This window comes from Perca fluviatilis, chromosome 2 (genome assembly GCF_010015445.1).
Source record: "Perca fluviatilis chromosome 2, GENO_Pfluv_1.0, whole genome shotgun sequence".
Taxonomy (NCBI): Eukaryota; Metazoa; Chordata; class Actinopteri; order Perciformes; family Percidae; genus Perca; species Perca fluviatilis.
Window position 1 is genome coordinate 30,750,502 of NC_053113.1, and position 17,336 is coordinate 30,767,837.

The 17,336-nt window shown below is 39.3% G+C and overlaps 2 protein-coding genes across 3 annotated transcripts in view; both read left to right on the forward strand.

The window, feature by feature from the left end:
• Positions 1 to 1,524, forward strand: part of LOC120547140 (zonadhesin-like) — a 35,949-nt gene extending 34,425 nt beyond the window's left edge. The window contains exons 71-72 of the mRNA XM_039782597.1: positions 82 to 213; positions 880 to 1,524. Coding sequence (XP_039638531.1) covers positions 82 to 213; positions 880 to 1,434 — 687 coding nt within the window. The 3' untranslated portion in view covers positions 1,435 to 1,524. The remainder of the gene's footprint in view (positions 1 to 81; positions 214 to 879) is intronic.
• A 3,471-nt stretch (positions 1,525 to 4,995) lies between these two features.
• Positions 4,996 to 16,763, forward strand: scn3b (sodium channel, voltage-gated, type III, beta). 2 transcript variants are annotated; one of them, XM_039782612.1, is made up of 6 exons: positions 4,996 to 5,754; positions 7,708 to 7,886; positions 7,990 to 8,218; positions 13,137 to 13,275; positions 15,297 to 15,380; positions 15,913 to 16,763. In XM_039782612.1, the coding sequence occupies exons 1-5, from the start codon at positions 5,694 to 5,696 to the stop codon at positions 15,358 to 15,360; spliced, it is 672 nt and encodes a 223-aa protein (XP_039638546.1). In that variant the 5' UTR covers positions 4,996 to 5,693; the 3' UTR covers positions 15,361 to 15,380; positions 15,913 to 16,763. The 2 variants fall into 2 exon arrangements, with proteins under 2 accessions (XP_039638546.1, XP_039638554.1); XM_039782620.1 differs by lacking the exon at positions 15,297 to 15,380.
• Positions 16,764 to 17,336: the final 573 nt, after the last annotated feature.

The following is a 17,336-nucleotide window of genomic DNA, read 5'->3' on the forward strand; positions in this document are numbered from 1 at the left end:
AGTTCCAAATCTTAGTTTCAGAGAATAGTCACTGTCCTCCTCCAAGCACTGCACCTTACTTCACCATTTCCTCTGTCACAGATGTCCTGCATGGAGGAAGAAATTGACCGCATGAATGAGTCTTTCTTGCAGCTGAGCGTGCAGCTACAGAAGAGAGCTCAAATGAGCACATGGCTAAAGGAGAGAGAGAACAGTGCTGGCAACCATTCTGTGGTAATTAGCTAGAATATTAAACATCTCATATGTAACTGCATAATCCAAAGAATTGTTGTGTTGTAATTTAATTGCATTGTGAAGGGCTAAGAAATTGTCTCTTAGTCTTTTTATTTCCTACATATTTCAATTTCTTTACTTTCTCAATACTCATTTTTATTTAGCATTTCATACATATAAATGACCTATTACACTGATACATTTAGTTGATTCAATCATTCAAACATCATGCTGATATTCAATAACAAAAAATTTGCCAGTGCAACACAGATGTCTTCTTACTTAATGGTTTTATTTCTAAAGGTGCATAACAGTGACTAACGTTTCGATGTAAGATTACATCTTCATCAGAGTCCTCTGAAAATAAAACCATTAAGTAAGAAGACATCTGTGTTGCACCGGCAAATTTTTTGTTATTTTATACTGTTGTGTCCTGCCTTGGTTGCACTGTATTGTTGTGGTCTGCACACTTACTCTCATTTTTACCATCATGCTGATATTCATTTGTTCCTATTCAGCCCTGACTAAAGAGGAAAATATGTGAATCAGTGTTATTTGAATATGATGTGACATTTGCACCATTGCATGAGACCATGTGCATGGATTCATAAATCTTTTTACCACACATAATCTACAATACATTATCTGTGATATATTCTTATGCAGAGGGCAACACCAACAAGCATGCCAAGCCTGAGTCGTAATGGAACAATCCTGCTGGAACTGAAGAGACGCTATGTATCACAGCGCCTCAATGAGCTCCAAATCACATTAGGCCAGATTAGACAGAGCCAGCAGCATGACAGCAAGTCACGAGATGGGACGAGAAGCAGTACACAAACAGACAGCAGCACCACTCAGCAGGGGCAGGGGGAGCATTATCCTGGCGTCAATGGCTGCAGTCCCGCTGACGCCCAGCGGCCGGACAGTATTCCAGCTAGCAAGAGTCTCAGCCAACAAAAAGTAAAGAGCAAAGGTCTTGGTAGCTATAAACTGGAGAGTCATATTTCTGACCAGCAGGCGAATTACACTGTCCAGAGCAACAACACTGACACATTACTGGACTGCCAGATGCTGGAGAGCCAAGATCGGCTCCATCTTAATGTCCAAGGAAAGCAGGAGCTGAACAGTCAGATCACAATAGGCAATACAACTGGACACACAGATGACATGTGGGGGCCTACTGATCAGAACCTGGATGTGAATGTAGATCAATGCTGAGAAATGTTTTCTTTTGTGGTTCTCTCGTTATTTCTCCTGCCTGTTTGTGCTGTTTGTTCATCCTAAAATGGCTCAGTCATCTATGCACAATATAATATTCTGTCTTGTTTGTTGAGGAACGATCCAAGTGACCTCTGTCTTAATTTGCACCAGCTTTCAAACATTTCAGCTGTGTTTTTTTTTTAATAATCTGTGATCCTGAACAGAATTAATTTCTGGCAACAAGCATCGGAGTGACACAATCTGTCATCTTGTCCAAATAGTTTCTCAGGCAGGGGTTAACACCAGCCTTTCAGACAGGCTCTGTTCATTTCCATATTCTAATTAAGATAATAAACTTCAGCTGAATGAACACAAGGTGACACTTGTGCTCCTGTGTTGGTTCATGCTCACAACAACTTCTCCGTGTTGTAGAGGTGACGACCCACATGTCCTCATGAATATTTAATATTAAACTACAACAATTCTTCCCCCTTTTCTCTGTTTAGCAAACATGCATGTCCTCTAACTTTTCTTCTGAAAGCCCTTTTCATTGTGGTGAGCTTTCTCTAACCAAGTGAAACTAAAAGCTACTACTACTTCTACCTTGAAATCTTGAGAAAAGAATATGCTGTACGACTGCTGCCTTCCTCTGGTTCAATGGTTTACACAGGGTTCTGGGTCTTATAATAGAAAGTGAGTATTCCTATAGGGGGCTGTGAGCCAAATCAGAAGGTCAGATGGAACAAGTCTTCACTTACTATCAGTGTTAGCTTAGAGCTCTGTGCCAAGTCCCCCCGGGTTGAAGCTGGCATTGCCCTGTAGCTTTGTGTGTGTGTGTGTGTGTTTGTGAGGGGTGTGGTTCAGTGGCTCCCTGAGATTGTATGCCTTATCTATTAGATTAGCTGCTATGTGCCACTGATTTGGCCTGTCTGTGTCTGCCTCACGGTGGGACATAGCATCATAGAACTCCACGCTGAGCTGCTCTGGAGCCGTGTGTGCGTGTGAGTGTGTACATCTGTGTGGTGATATGCAGTGGTACAACATTATATTTGCTCTAGTTGTTTAGATGAACACAAGGGTTATTTTTAGGAAGACAATTTGTGTGATGTTTGTGTGATTTATTTGTGTGTGTATATATATATATATATATATATATAAAAAAATATATTAAATACAAAATATACCACAGAAAGTATGCCACTGTTAAGAAATAAAAAAACAAATTAATAAAGTAAATGCTTAAGTGCGCTGGATGTACAGATAGATGGATCAAGAATGAATATGATAAATGTTTAGAGAGATGTGTAAACTGACAAATTGCGGCAGGTTTTTCTAGCAAGCACATTAGATTTACTTCTCAATTTCCAACATGCATGTTTCATCCATGGCTGTCTGCTGTAATCATGTTATAATCTTGAAATCCTTCCAAATCCCTAGAAATCTGCTCTCATTCTCGAGGGGCCCCACACACACTCGCACACCCCCACGAGCAAACACATACTCTCTAACCCACTTATTTATACACAGTCTTTAAATGAATCACTCTTATGTAAACTGCTGGTTAATGCTGTCCTTTTGCTCTCTTTCGAGATAAGTTTACCCTCAGATACTCAAAGTGCAGTATTCATCACCTGCTGTGAAAGCCCTTACAACTGAACACAGAGCACCACTTGAGTGAAAACACATTATGTATTCACCTGTTTCTTTGAAATACTTTTTATCTTTCTTAAAGGTAAGTCAGACACACTGAATGCCTATAAAACAAAACAAAAAAACAAAAAGAGCTGGGTTTGAGGCTTCCTATTGTCTTCCTCAGTGGTCTGTCGCTAAGCAGGCCTCCTGTAGTCGCCATGGTACTGCATTGCTGTTGCTATGGTTTCCTTATCTGCAGGATGTGGTTTAACCAGGCCTGCCATATTTAGTCTGCTCCTCAGAGTGCGGGCCTACTGCTGATGCTGACAGCAACACGAGTGCACTCAGCTGCCTCTTTGCTGTTCTTTTTAAATTAAAATCTGCTCCAACAACTAAACATTACTGCAAAAACCTGTTGGTTCACTCTGTCAACCGTCCTCAGCGTTTCACAGCTCTAACAAAGCATGTCCTCGTGCTAATTTTGATCTTTACAGATAGATAGAAAAATATGAAATTCAAAACAAATGTACAGTTGTTTTTTTTCCCCCACATGTTGTTTTGAAAGAGTCTAATGCTGACATTCTCAAACCCTTTATTCCTTCTCTCCTGGGGACTAATCCTTTCATTACTCCAGAGACAGCGAGATTAACTACTGTGATGTTAAAGTGAGATTATAGTGGCTCTTTCAGGCCTGAGGATGCAGTATCACTGTTTCATCTCCTGATTTTCTTTCCTGTGAACAAATCAAACCGCTTAAACTGAATATCATATAATCAGTAAGATGTTTTCTTTGTAAAGAAAAACAGCCAAACAACACGTCTTTTCCTACAGAAAGGAATACATATACAGTATATTAAAGCAGGAAATGGATCACATCGATGTTCCACAAGTAATTTGTTAGAAAATCAATATTGATATTCACACTGAATGTACTGCAGGTCTAAACACAAGACAAGAGAAAGACCAAGAAAGAAAGAGCACAAGATGTGCCCTGTGGATTCAGTCTGTTGGTAATTTTATTGCATCCTCATTACATCTTACAGCCTTCACAAGAGTCAAATCACTGCAGTTTCCAGTGAGGGACAAAAATGGAATATAATTACACTGTTCAGCAGTTCCTTCAGTCCTCTTCTGGGGCAGGTTGTGTTGGTGTGATGGACAGGAATAAGGTTTCAATCTTTTTCTAGCTCAGTCAGTGACTCATTGTAACATAATTTGTTGAAATATTTCTTTGTCGCCCTTTGTATTCAGCATTGTTCATCCCTTAAATGATTGAAGAAAAGGAAAGGCAATTATTGCTGGAGTGCATTCGCGCAGCATGGAAGAGTTTGTACCAAAGTATAGACAGAATATCACAGAAAATGTCAGGCTAAACTCCAGAGGATAGAATATAATTTGATTAGTGGGTTGTGTCCCACATAGTATTTAATAAGCTTCATTGCTGCATAAAGGGTAGGAATCCTTGCACGTATATTACTATTTTGTGCTTGTATGTGTGGATACGTGTAGATATGCATGCATATTATGCACAGTATGTAGGCTTTGTAAACCTGCAGCCATACTATTGTAAACCTGGCTACAAGGCTACCACTGAACTTCCCCCTGAACACTGGTGCTATGTCGTTTTTGGACTAAGAAGACTTGCAAAGGCTTGGGTAGGAAAAATGCACATGTCATGTAACAAATGAAATGTCCTGAATAAAATGAAAGAACTCTGCTAGCAGCTGCTAAACAGGATTATATAACACATGGCACAGCCAGTTTGGTCCCCTTGTTCTTCTTTAGCTTTAATAAAAACGGATTAGCATTCGGTTCCTATATGATATAATGACATGCTGTGTTTTGTTTGTTTAGCTTCTGCCGTCAAACAGACGTGCGTGATAAGTTGGTTAGGCCGACGCAAATGACAACAATATGGTCAAGGTGGGAGTGACTCACGCATGCGTATCAAAGCCTCTGCTCTGCCAGCGCTAAGTGTCTGCTGAAAAACAAAGGCAGCGAGCCGCGGCTGGGAAATGTCATCAGTCATGCCTAATAGAGGAAATAGCCTTCAAACAATCAATGGCGATATTCTTTGAGGGGTGAAATAGGGGAACTGTTATCATTGCTTTTGCTGTTTGTGTGAACAAGACTCCAAAATCAACAGCAAACGTCGGCTGTTGAGAATCCACAGGTTCCCTCCTCTTCGCTTGTTTTCTTTTTTCTTCTTCTGTGTTTCTGGATGGATCTGGACTGAGTGACAGCAGCAGCAGGACTGTTGAGTAGCCGTCTAACATCACGGACTTGTTTGTTGCATCCAGTGGAGTGAACAATGAAGTTAGTGCATTCTAGATAGAAGATGAATGGCGAGTCGGGGGGGGGTTATTGGAAGAATCGAATTCAAGTGAGCGCGTAGAGATTTCACACCCTCGTTTCTACAATTCTTTTATACCCCTTTCTCGTTTGAAATCCTGCCTTTGAGCACACCGTTTGGTCTGGATTTTCAGTCGTTAAAGAGGGAAGTTACCTGCGCGCTCATCAGCCGAGGAGAGGCGCTGTCCGTGGTCCTTAAGTCATCTCTTGATATCTTACTCCTGGCCTCGAGTGAAGACAACTTTACAGTTGGAGTTGACACTGTCCACCAAGAGCTCCAGAAAGAGCTTAATATGGTAACTCAAACCAGAGTTCATCTGCAAACTTTGATAGGCCTACTTTTGATTTTTGTTGGTAAGTATAGCCTAACAGTGCAACATGTTCAAATATCTTGTTTGATTGTGGATGTTACATAGATGCGTAGATGAGTAACCAAGAGCCGTGTTAATGGTTTGTGAACCCTCCAACTGGCTGGAAACTCAAAACCCACTTTCAGAGCAGTCTTACTGATGTCTGCACAGTGCAGCACCGCTCAGAGTGTCAGCATTTAAGCGAAATAAATGGATCCATTCAACAGAGGACACCAGGGTTGAGCATTTTTCCTTTTTCTTTGTCCTTTCTCTAGTTTCCTCTTTCTCTGTCTCCCTATTTCTCTGTCCTATTTTCATGTGTTTGTATGAGCCCTCAAAAAGAAAAGAATCAATGTTGTCACTGTCTGCCCAGGGGGGCTTTGGATTATGTAATAGCACAAGAGTACTGCCTCACTTCACAAAAACATGTTTGTGTTTATAATCCCCTCAATTCTTTCCCTCCACGCTATCATCCACTTCCTGCCCTCGTCTAATTATTCTATCTCCTGTAATCCATTTATTCATCATTGATTCTTTCCCACAATACATTGCTGTCCTCCTACACTACAAACAGTTCCTGCATCCTCCATTTATTCCTACTTCTGCCAACTAATACTAATGGGCAGAGGCTATCATTAGTGCTTACTGGCCTGGATGATCTTGGATTTGCTATCAGTATTGTGACTCAAGTCTCTTCAGTGCTCACAGAGCTCGAATCAAATTTGTGTCTTAACGCTGTGTTTTGCATCTGGCTCAACTTTGGATTCAATGTAAGCACAGTGCAGGAGCTGATGACTTCAATAAGACTGGGCCATGACTTTATTCCTACAGTTAAAAACTGTGCCTGTCACAGTAGTGTGCACGGTTGTGCTCTCACAGTCATTGAATTGGATTTGTACATGATGACTTATAGCTGCATCTTTAAGCATTTTTACTTTGAAATGGTCTTGTTTTTACAATGTTTGGTTCAGTAAGTATTGAAAAGCTCTCTCAAAAACTCGAAAGGAAAACTGATGTTTCCTACTTCAATGAAAAGTCCATTCTCAGTGTTTGTGTGCTGAAGGTGTCAAACTTCCACATTAGACTTATATACTGCAGTAGTTTTCCTTTCGAGTTTTTGAGAGACTTTTTCAATACTCACTGAACCAAACAGCAGGCCCATTGTAAATACAAGAGCATTTCAATGTAAAAGTGCTTAAAGATGCAGCTATAAGTCATCATGTAAAAATCAAACTAGATCCAGTATGTCTAGTTGCATACTGGATCAGGAGCTTCTAAACTAGTTGTGATCATCTTGTACCTACAGTACAAGTCTTAAACTCCTTTTTAAGATGAGCACATATACACTTTCTTCCTTCAGCAGATGAAGGTGAAAACAGCCTCTTGTGTCAAACTCTGCACATCATTACGCACAGTGAAGGTCAAACATAAAGTAACAATAAGCATAACAGTGGAGGGGGACTTCAGGGTCCGTGTACTTGGCGGCCAATGGATTTTCGTTTTGAAAGGAAAAAAACAAAAAACGAAAAACGGCCAGTTTCCCAATTACCATTAGTAAATAGGAAAACAAAAAACGGAAAACAACCCATTATTCGTTTTTTGTTTTGATATTAAAAAACGGAAAAAGAAAAACTATCTCGTTACCTGATTGTCTTTGATGTGTTTAGATGGAACTCGGAAATTAAAATGTGTGTATAAATCTTATTCCTCATTCATTTTTTTTGTTGTGTAGACTAATTTTTGATGAATGAGAGCGGTCAGCGCTAATCTCCTGTGACCACTTCATAATAAAAGTCAACTTGTGTTTCGCCAGTGAAATGCTTTTAATATTTGCATATTAAAAGCGATAAAACGAAAATACGTTGGCCGCCAAGTACACGGACCCTTCAGACATTTTGACTGATTTTTCATCAGGCTAGCTTGCAGAAATAAATTTTACATTTCCATGCTCCTCCAGTCCACCTGAGCCGGCCAGTATGTGTCGATGTCCCGTCAGAGACTGACGCAGTCCTGGGGGAACCCATGAAGTTGACCTGCATCTCCTGTATGAAGAGGGATGAGATCAAAGCAAAGACATTTGTGGATTGGTACTACATGCCAAAAGAAGAAAAAGACATACCACCTGTCAAAATTCATGTAGGTCGCTGCAACATTATTGTGTATGTTGTGACATACTGATATGTACACGTAGTAGTACTATATATTTTATGCATGCCTGCTTGTCTTTCCTCTCTCCTAGATATTCAAGTATGATGTTGACAATCCAGTTGAATCGGACGGACCATTTAAGGGCCGTCTGACCTGGGAAGGGAGCAAGGACTTGCAAGATGTCTCCATTCAAATTAAGAGTGCCATCTATAATGACAGTGGCGTCTATGAGTGCCACGTACTTCGCAAGTTTGAGTTTGACTTCTTCACTCCCTTGCTATCCGTCACCAAGCACATCAAGTTGAAGGTGCAAGCGAAAGGTTTGGCTAATATTTTCCCACTTGATTCCATATTATTATGCCCTGCTCTGTGCTCAGGTTTGGCCAAATGCTTGGTTGCCATATCCGTGCAGCTCAGTGTTAAGTCCAGCAACAGTATGATTCTCTATTGAGAAAAATTGGTTTAGCTGGGTTATTCCAGAGCTACACATGAGGTTATTCAGACCTCAGACTTGTGTTTGCCTTCAAGTGTTTCTCAGTCAGTGGCTTGCCACTGTGAGGTTATGAAAAATACACATCGGTCCCAAGAGATCTACAACTCAAATCTGTTTTTTTAAAGCTTTTTTCCAAATCAATCTAATCAATTGCATCACAAATTTGTTTTATTTCAACATTTTAAAATAAAAAATGCAAGAAACACTTTTACAGCCCCAGAGAAAATATATTATTTATGATAAGCTCTCATAACATCACTACTGGTCAAGCTGTGTATCAACAGGGGTGGTTGTACTGTACAATATCAGCAGAACTGATTACATTGAATATTTCGTTTTTATAAAATTATGTATTTATTATAAATTTTTACAAACATTATTTACTTTAACACTCTATTTATTTTATATTATTTATAAAAATAAATATATTTATACATTACTCAACATATATAATACAAGGATTGCATAAACAATGCCAAATTGTTATAATAAAAGATTTTAAAATATCATAAACTTAAAGTTTGAAAACCTGGAACACAAACATTATTGTGGTCAATTTAACAATGAGTTATTAAACATTACCCTCCCCTATGGTGGTTTCTTTTTATATATTTTTTCTATTCTACTTTTTATTTATTTATTTTTATAATTTTATTTTGATTAAGGTTAGGTATTATGTATATTAACCAATATTCTCAGAACTGAGATAAAATAAATAAAGGTTTGTTTAGCAGATGCAGGACAGCATAACTGATAATTTCGCTGCACTGAATGGTCCAGCTAAAATGTGATGATGATACAGCTGCACACAATTTATGCTGGAGAGGTTCAACTCAGGCGTTGACAATCCCTCCTGGTAGAAACACAAGTCTGTGCAGTGTTGACTTCTGTGTACTGAGAGTTCTTTTTGTGTTTTACATGCCCCTCCCTCGATGTTGCATAAAGTGTTTATCTGGCCGCTTTAAGTGGGTTTTGCATTTTATTATATATTTTCAACTCATTGTTTTCACTAAGTGATGCATTAGTGTGAGGGCACTCTGCCACTAACAACACCATTTTCCTTCTCTCCCCTTTGTTGCGACTGTACTTAGAGGAATAATTAAGTATCTTGTTTTGTCTGCTTTTATTGTTCATCAAAGCCTTCTTCTGTTGTCAGTGAAGGGGTTAATTCAAACCAACTACTTTGCAATCTTTAATAACGGGTAATGTATTCTGCATCCCGAATGCTTGGCTTGCTGAATGTGTCATTTTCCACCTTGATCGGATATACAATACAATATGTATATTTGGAACTATTTTTTTTTTTTTATTCTTCAACTTTAAATTGTGTATCTGCTTGCAAGTGGTATATAGTTCACTATCAGAGGCATTTAAAGATAGGCCACACTATTTTGATCCCAGTGTTTGATTTGTACCTGAAAAGAGAAGAGTAAAAAATGGATGTGATGATCCTCCGAAGTGCAACTTTCCAAAATATACTACAGTTTGATCTTTTATACATATTCAAAAGCCTCTCCGTCATATTTCATACACGTGGAACCAAATTTCACAAAGCCGTCAGCCAGTGAACTGTATATTACAGCTAGGGAATCGGGTTACGGTAATGATGTCCATAGTAGTAAAAATGGATTAGCTCATGGCAAACGTATCTGTGGTTTTCCATCTAAGGGATTATATAACACTAATAGCCTCTATTTGCAGAGACTGCAGAATCAAATCAGTGAAAGCTGTCAACTGTGTGGTCAGCAGGCTCTATGGAATTTGGTGCACACTCACTGGCGCAGTGGTTCGCAGTGGCTCATCATGATCCTGAAATGAAAGATAGTAAAGGATAGGTTCACATTTTTTTCAAGTCAGGTGCACATATGTACATTAAAACTGTTTTTGCTTGCTGTAATCATTCTTCCTTCTCATACCGGCCAATTAAAATATCTCTTTCTAATGCGTTTCCAATGTAAGTGATGGAGAAAATCCACAGTCTGCAAAAATACAGTAGAAATGTTAATCAAGTTAAAACAAAGCTTCAGGCTTTTCCCAAACTTACAGTATTTTTAGTGCGAAATTCCCTCTTTTTGTTTCTTTTCTTCTGCCACAGCTCGGTGAAAACACAAATGTCCGATACACGCTTCATCTGATGAACTGACTGTTGACCCTCATATTAACATCTGATAAACAAGGACTGTGGATTTTTTTCCCCCATCACTTACACTGAAAGCACTGTTTCAATGAATTGTTCTAAGACAGAATTGGAATAATGTGAACCCATCCCCAAAAATAAAATATGATATAACTTAATGAATTATAATATAATTAGTCTTGAATTTGTATACATAAAACCAAAATATGACCTAAAATATGAGACGTGTAAGCCCTGAGAACACTGTGACTTATTATGCGTCTTATTTTATACATAAAGGTACCCTGTGGAGTTTTTGACAACGAGCAGCACAATGGAGCAATATAATTATGAATTATTTTGTATTGTGCACGCAGGTCATTCTACGCCATTCTACTGACCGACAGTTGTTGGTGGCACCAACAACTGAAGCAATGCAGCAATAAATGCAGCAGTAAAGAAGAACACTTACAAGCAAACATGGATGTAAATAATGCACAATTTCAAATATGTAAAGAAAATGGCTCTGCAAATGTTTTTTGAGGACGGAAATAAACACAACCCATCTGTTAGACCTTAAGGATACACACAATGTATTTTGGTAAGAAACACTGTTTACAAAAAAGCTCCACAGGGCACCTTTATGTCTATATAGGCTGTATTATCATTGTACTACAGGTATGGTCATAATGTTCTGTATGCAACATAGGGTTACACTTTACTTGAAGGTACAGTACAGGCCAAAAGTTTGGACACACCTTCTCATTCAATGCGTTTCCTTTATTTTCATGGCTATTTACATTGTAGATTCTCACTGAAGGCATCAAAACTATGAATGAACACATATGGAATTATGTACTTAACAAAAAAGTGTGAAATAACTGAAAACATGTCTTATATTCTAGTTTCTTCAAAGTAGCCACCCTTTGCTCTGATTACTGCTTTGCACACTCTTGGCGTTCTCTTGATGAGCTTCAAGAGGTAGTCACCTGAAATGGTTTTCCAACAGTCTTGAAGGAGTTCCCAGAGATGCTTAGCACTTGTTGGCCCTTTTGCCTTCACTCTGCGGTCCAGCTCACCCCAAACCATCTTGATTGGGTTCAGGTCCGGTGACTGTGGAGGCCAGGTCATCTGGCGCAGCACTCCATCACTCTCCTTCTTGGTCAAATAGCCCTTACACAGCCTGGAGGTGTGTTTGGGGTCATTGTCCTGTTGAAAAATAAATGATGGTCCAACTAAACGCAAACCGGATGGGATGGCATGTCGCTGCAGGATGCTGTGGTAGCCATGCTGGTTCAGTATGCCTTCAATTTTGAATAAATCCCCAACAGTGTCACCAGCAAAGCACACCACACCATCAGACCTCCTCCTCCATGCTTCACGGTGGGAACCAGGCATGTAGAATCCATCCGTTCACCTTTTCTGCGTCTCACAAAGACACGGCGGTTGGAACCAAAGATCTCAAATTTGGACTCATCAGACCAAAGCACAGATTTCCACTGGTGACTCTTGGTCTTCCTTTACTGGGGCGGTCCTCATGTGAGCCAGTTTTGTTGTAGTGCTTGATGCTTTTTGCGACTGCACTTGGGGACACGTTCAAAGTTTTCGCAATTTTCCAGACTGACTGACCTTCATTTGTTAAAGTAATGATGGCCACTCGTTTCTCTTTACTTAGCTGATTGGTTCTTGCCATAATATGAATTCTAACAGAAAGTCCAATAGGGCTGTCGGCTGTGTATCAACCTGACTTCTGCACAACACAACTGATGGTCCCAACCCCATTAATAAGGGAAAAAATTCCACTAATTAACCCTGACAAGGCACACCTGTGAAGTGAAAACCATTTCAGGTGACTACCTCATGAAGCTCATTGAGAGAACACCAAGGGTTTGCAGCGCTATCAAAAAAGCAAAGGGTGGCTATTTTGAGGAATCTAAAATATAAGACATGTTTTCAGTTATTTCACACTTTTTTGTTAAGTACATAATTCCATGTGTGTTCATTCATAGTTTTGATGCCTCCAGTGAGAATCTACAATGTAAATAGTCATGAAAATAAAGAAAACGCATTGAATAAGAAGGTGTGTCCAAACTTTTGGCCTGTACTGTATCTACATAAGAGTGACATGACACTGTCATGAACGGGTCATAAACATTATAGACAAGTCATATTGTTATGACATAACGCTTCTTTTAGTAAGGGTCATTCGGTTTTTGTCATCACAAGTTATGGTTAGGGTTAGGGTTAGGGTTCATGTGTCATGACTGGTTCACGACAGTGTCATGCCACTCTTATGTAGATACCTTCGTGTCAAGTGTTACCCAACATGGTTTTGAAGTGTATCTTCGAACAGGATGCTCACCAGAAAACACAACCTTGCTTTGCTTACAGTTCAGATGCATAGCAATAACTATTGCACATATTGAGTTGAACCATAGAAATATTGCCTTCTCTATTATAACTGACAGTTGATTGTGGGTCAGCAGTGTTGCACATACATGAACAAGCTTAGCACTTCCTTCAATCAGTGAATAAACACGTCTTTACTGCTTTATTCAACACAAGGATATCCATAGGAAGGGTGCATACTGAATAATACATTTTCGGTGCTATTGTTTGTGCTCCACAGCCACTGGAGATGTCGCAGCGCTCTACTCAGAGATCATGATGTATGTGCTGCTGGTGTGCTTGACCTTCTGGCTGCTGGTAGAGATGATCTACTGCTACAGGAAGATCTCCAAGTCTGATGAGCAGGCACAGGACACTGCGTGAGTCTCACACAGACACAAATAATGGATGAAAACACACATACTGTAAGTGTGTGTCGGGGTGTGGCTGAAAGCAGCGAATTGAAACAGTGTGTGTCCTGAAAACAAACCTTTTGCAAAATGTCCAGATACATATCTGTACTAACTTTCTCTTTTCTATGACCCACAACAAAGCAAGGGAGTGAGTTCATATTATAAGTCACCAAGACAGTGTGTGACAATAAAGTGTTACCTGTGCACTGTCTGGTTATTACATAATAATAATTTAGAAACATATTGGAAAGATAGATTTAGGAGGCAATCTGGAGGCAGAGAGTGCAGGACAGAGAGGAAGGGAAAGAGTCAGACAGAAAAACAGACTGACAGACAGAGAGTTAATTGAGTCTACACTACATCAGTTTGTAACCCTGTTGCAACAGTAATCTGTCTTTTCCTTTAGACTACCTGACAGGCCTGAATAATTCCAAACACTGCTGACTGCTCTTTTTTCAAAACAACCTTTTTAACATCAGCGGTGGATTTGCAGCTCCATCAAAAACCCACTTTATTCGTCACCTTGTCAGCACCGACAAAGACCCGAAAGCGCCTGTATAGTCAGCTCCCACTGGATTGCCATGGTGTTGATGAGGCCAGTCGATCCAGGTTGACAACATTTGAACAGGCAATTTATGTCCCAGACAGAACAATCACAGATAACACAGAACACATGTGCTGATCCAGTTATTGTGGTTTGCAGATAATTAATCCTGACTCCTGCATTCATGCAAGAGTAAATATATAGAGTGTGTGCACAACATAATAGAAAGACAATGTAATGTAACACTTTATTTTACTACTACTTACTAATTTACTACAAAGTTTACTGGGAAGAACTGTGTCATTTGTTGTTTATTCTGGGAAGAATAGGGAAGCTCCATGTATGCAAATGTGCTGGGTCCAGCTGCCCAAATGTTGAGATGATGAAAAGATGTGCTACTTTTCTTTGTCATATGTCTTTGTCATGGATTGTGTGTTGTGCACTTTCCCAATAACATGTTAAATAACTGCAGTTTTGTGGATAAAACATGATTAGACCTTAGCAAGCACCATAGCATATGCATTTCTGCATTTTGTTATTTGAAAACTGAAGTAAAGCCCTTTTCAAGTCAATTAGGTAATTTTTAAATCAGTTAATAACGGCCATGGAAGGTAATGTACAGTTATTTGCAACATTTAAGCCATGAGAGGGCTGTCGACTAGTAGAATAAGCCCTCAGCATTTAAGTAAACTTTATTGATCCATGGACAGATTAGGAGCGCACATTAATTGAGGCATCAAGTGATCGAATGTGCGTAACTCTGTAAACTTCATCAGTTCCTGCAGCTGAAAGAGTTAATGGGTTGTGGCTGCCTCACAGCCCGACAACACATCCCACAGTGAGAAGCTACACCCACTCAAAGAGGCTGTTTCATGTGTCCTAATGGATATGTACCACAGCTAGAACATTTTGAGGTTACATTTTGTGATGCATTAGTGACTCCTATCATATTAGTCATGTTACGGAGGGAAAATATGGAACACAGCAGCAAAAGTGATAATCTGTCGAAGAGATACAAAATGAGGCTATGTTTGAAATGTGCTGAGAGAGTCACAAAACTCGTTTACTTTTATGGATTTTGCTTTGTCTACACAGTTTCTGTACACCTCTATTGAATTGTGTGCATATTTGTGAAGGTATTGTGGTTTTTAACAATATGAAAGTTTGCTGTTAAATACTGTATGAGGGTGTCATGTCTTCCTGATGTGCAGCCTGTAGAATAGCTCCCCACTGCTCACATTACAGTGATGGTTTTTATCTTCCATTTCCTCTGTGGAAAATATGAATACACAAAAGCCTCACAGTCCCAAAATAAGGGAAATTCATGTTCCACTGTAGTAAATGCTGTTCAAACCCTAACCAGCACTATTCTGTGGTATATGGTGGTAGAAAAAGGCCCTACCACCAGGACTTAGACACTGTTTTTCTACCAATCTGTCTGCAGGACAAACTACCTAGCCATTCCCTCTGAGCAGAAAGACAACCCAACCACTCCTGTTACCGAATAAAAGTGGTTATCAGTGACACGGTATTTTACATGTGACTCTCTCAACCTGATCCCATCAGTGAAATCATCATCACCCTGTTTGTACCTTTATTACTCATAACTGTGCCGCTCTGTAGTGGCGTCCTGTTGCTTCAACACCTCCTGTGTCTCCTCTTGCTCATTCCCTTCAAAAGGGCTTTCATTCCTGCCATTTTTGGAAATGTCACCTGATCGCAAGTCCTTCTCTCACTCCTCATTCAGTGTACAGTATTTCATTCAACAGTTCAGTATGAGCATGACAATTTCAAATAGATGAAATTCAAACACAGTCCCCTCAGGCACTGATCTGCATAGTGAAGATAGTAAAATATAGCAATCTAAAATGTATGGCATTTGCATGTATATGAAGCAGGGCTCCTGAGTTATAATAATCCTAAAGGGCACAGTTGTTTATGTGAATTAGATTATGTTGAATTTGTATATCGCTTAATATTGCAGTTATGACACTGATTATTTAGCATATAAATCATTTCATGTTAAAAAAGACTGAACATCTTCTCTACTCTTTTTTTAGGTATTAACCAATCACGGTGGGACTTCAGTCATCTGTCATGTGACAGAAACAGGCATAGTGTCCACAACCTCATCTATGTCACTATGAAGGTATCATTACTCCTAGACAGCCATGGGAATCCTGCCAACAGACTTCCCCTGTGTATTGACTGTGTTATGTGAAGAGCCAGTCAAAAATGTCCAAGTGCTCAATGTTTCTCCTCCTTGTCCTCTCTCTTTTTTTTTTTTTACCTTCGTGCCAGGCATCTGAAATAAAATGCTTTCACAAATAGAGCAGGTTAAATAACAATGCACTTATTATCAGATAAATACCAGACATGCGCTATTTGGACCTGCCAGTGCGTCAAGTTAGTAGATATGTCTTAGTAGTTAGTAGTGCCTCTGTGATTTATAGCCTATAAACAGAAAAGATCCAATGAAAGGTCTGACTGCTGTCAACGCTGTGGTATTTACATGTATAACTTATATACTGACTCTGTAGTACACATTTTTTTGTTTTATTACAATTTTATAGACCGCTCTTAGATTTTGGGTCACAGTTTTATTTGTATTGGCCAATATCTTTCTGATGTCTTTTTAAGGAAAATGGATTGCTAAGCTTTTATACTGTGTGGATGTGCATTTCTCCCTGTTTTGCTTTGAGCATCAGTGAAACCACAATGGAAATGGAAATGTAGAAAAACAGATTATATTAAGTCATTCTATTTGAGTTGATCTGAATTCATCTAATTCATTCCAATACTCTCCTCTGTATAGATCATGTATTCTTAAGGTTTGACTGTTGCTGGCATTGCTATTGAGACTAAATGTGTGTGAGCTGGTTTTGAACTAATAAATGTAATGCATTCTACAGTCTGTGTTGAAGCTCGTCTGTTTACTGAAACGTTCTCACTTCTGTGTAATTGTAAGTGCAGATTCCATTGAAACTGCACAATTAAATGAGTCCACTAGGATGTTAAAAGGAAAATGCAGTATTGATTCTCAGCTGTTTCCATCTCATGCTCTCCTTATCGTCTGTGACTGTGGTGCTGTTGAAAGGAAAAACAGCTAAACAAAAAGACTTTCAATATGTTTTTACTTGAATTAAACTCTGTGTAACTCAGCCATTCTGCAAAAGCAATACTTTAAAATCAATGCACAATCGAAATGTTTGCATGTGTAATTTAAATACAGAGCTGAGCTACAGTACTGTGTAGCAGAGAGTTTTATTCAGTGAGAGCAGGGCTGGTCCAGATAAGCAGGCCAGAAACGCGGAAGACAAAAATAAGACTGCAAAAGGGGAAGGCAAGAAGAGGGAAAGGGGAAAAGACTTGCAGTTATGGAGAGATGTGATGTACGTTGCTCTTTTAGCTAACCGTGACCCACAGCAGTGACAGATACAGCAGCAGCTGTTGTTATAGCAACCCAGGCATGCCTGTGGCAAGG

Excerpts from the sequence above, each read along its gene's own strand:
- scn3b (XM_039782612.1), top strand. The coding sequence starts at position 5,694 with ATGGTAACTCAAACCAGAGTTCATCTGCAAACTTTGATAGGCCTACTT. Across the intron at positions 5,755-7,707 it reads CCTACTTTTGATTTTTGTTG|TCCACCTGAGCCGGCCAGTA; the intron begins GTAAGTATAGCC and ends ATGCTCCTCCAG. Across the intron at positions 13,276-15,296 it reads GAGCAGGCACAGGACACTGC|GACAAACTACCTAGCCATTC; the intron begins GTGAGTCTCACA and ends ATCTGTCTGCAG.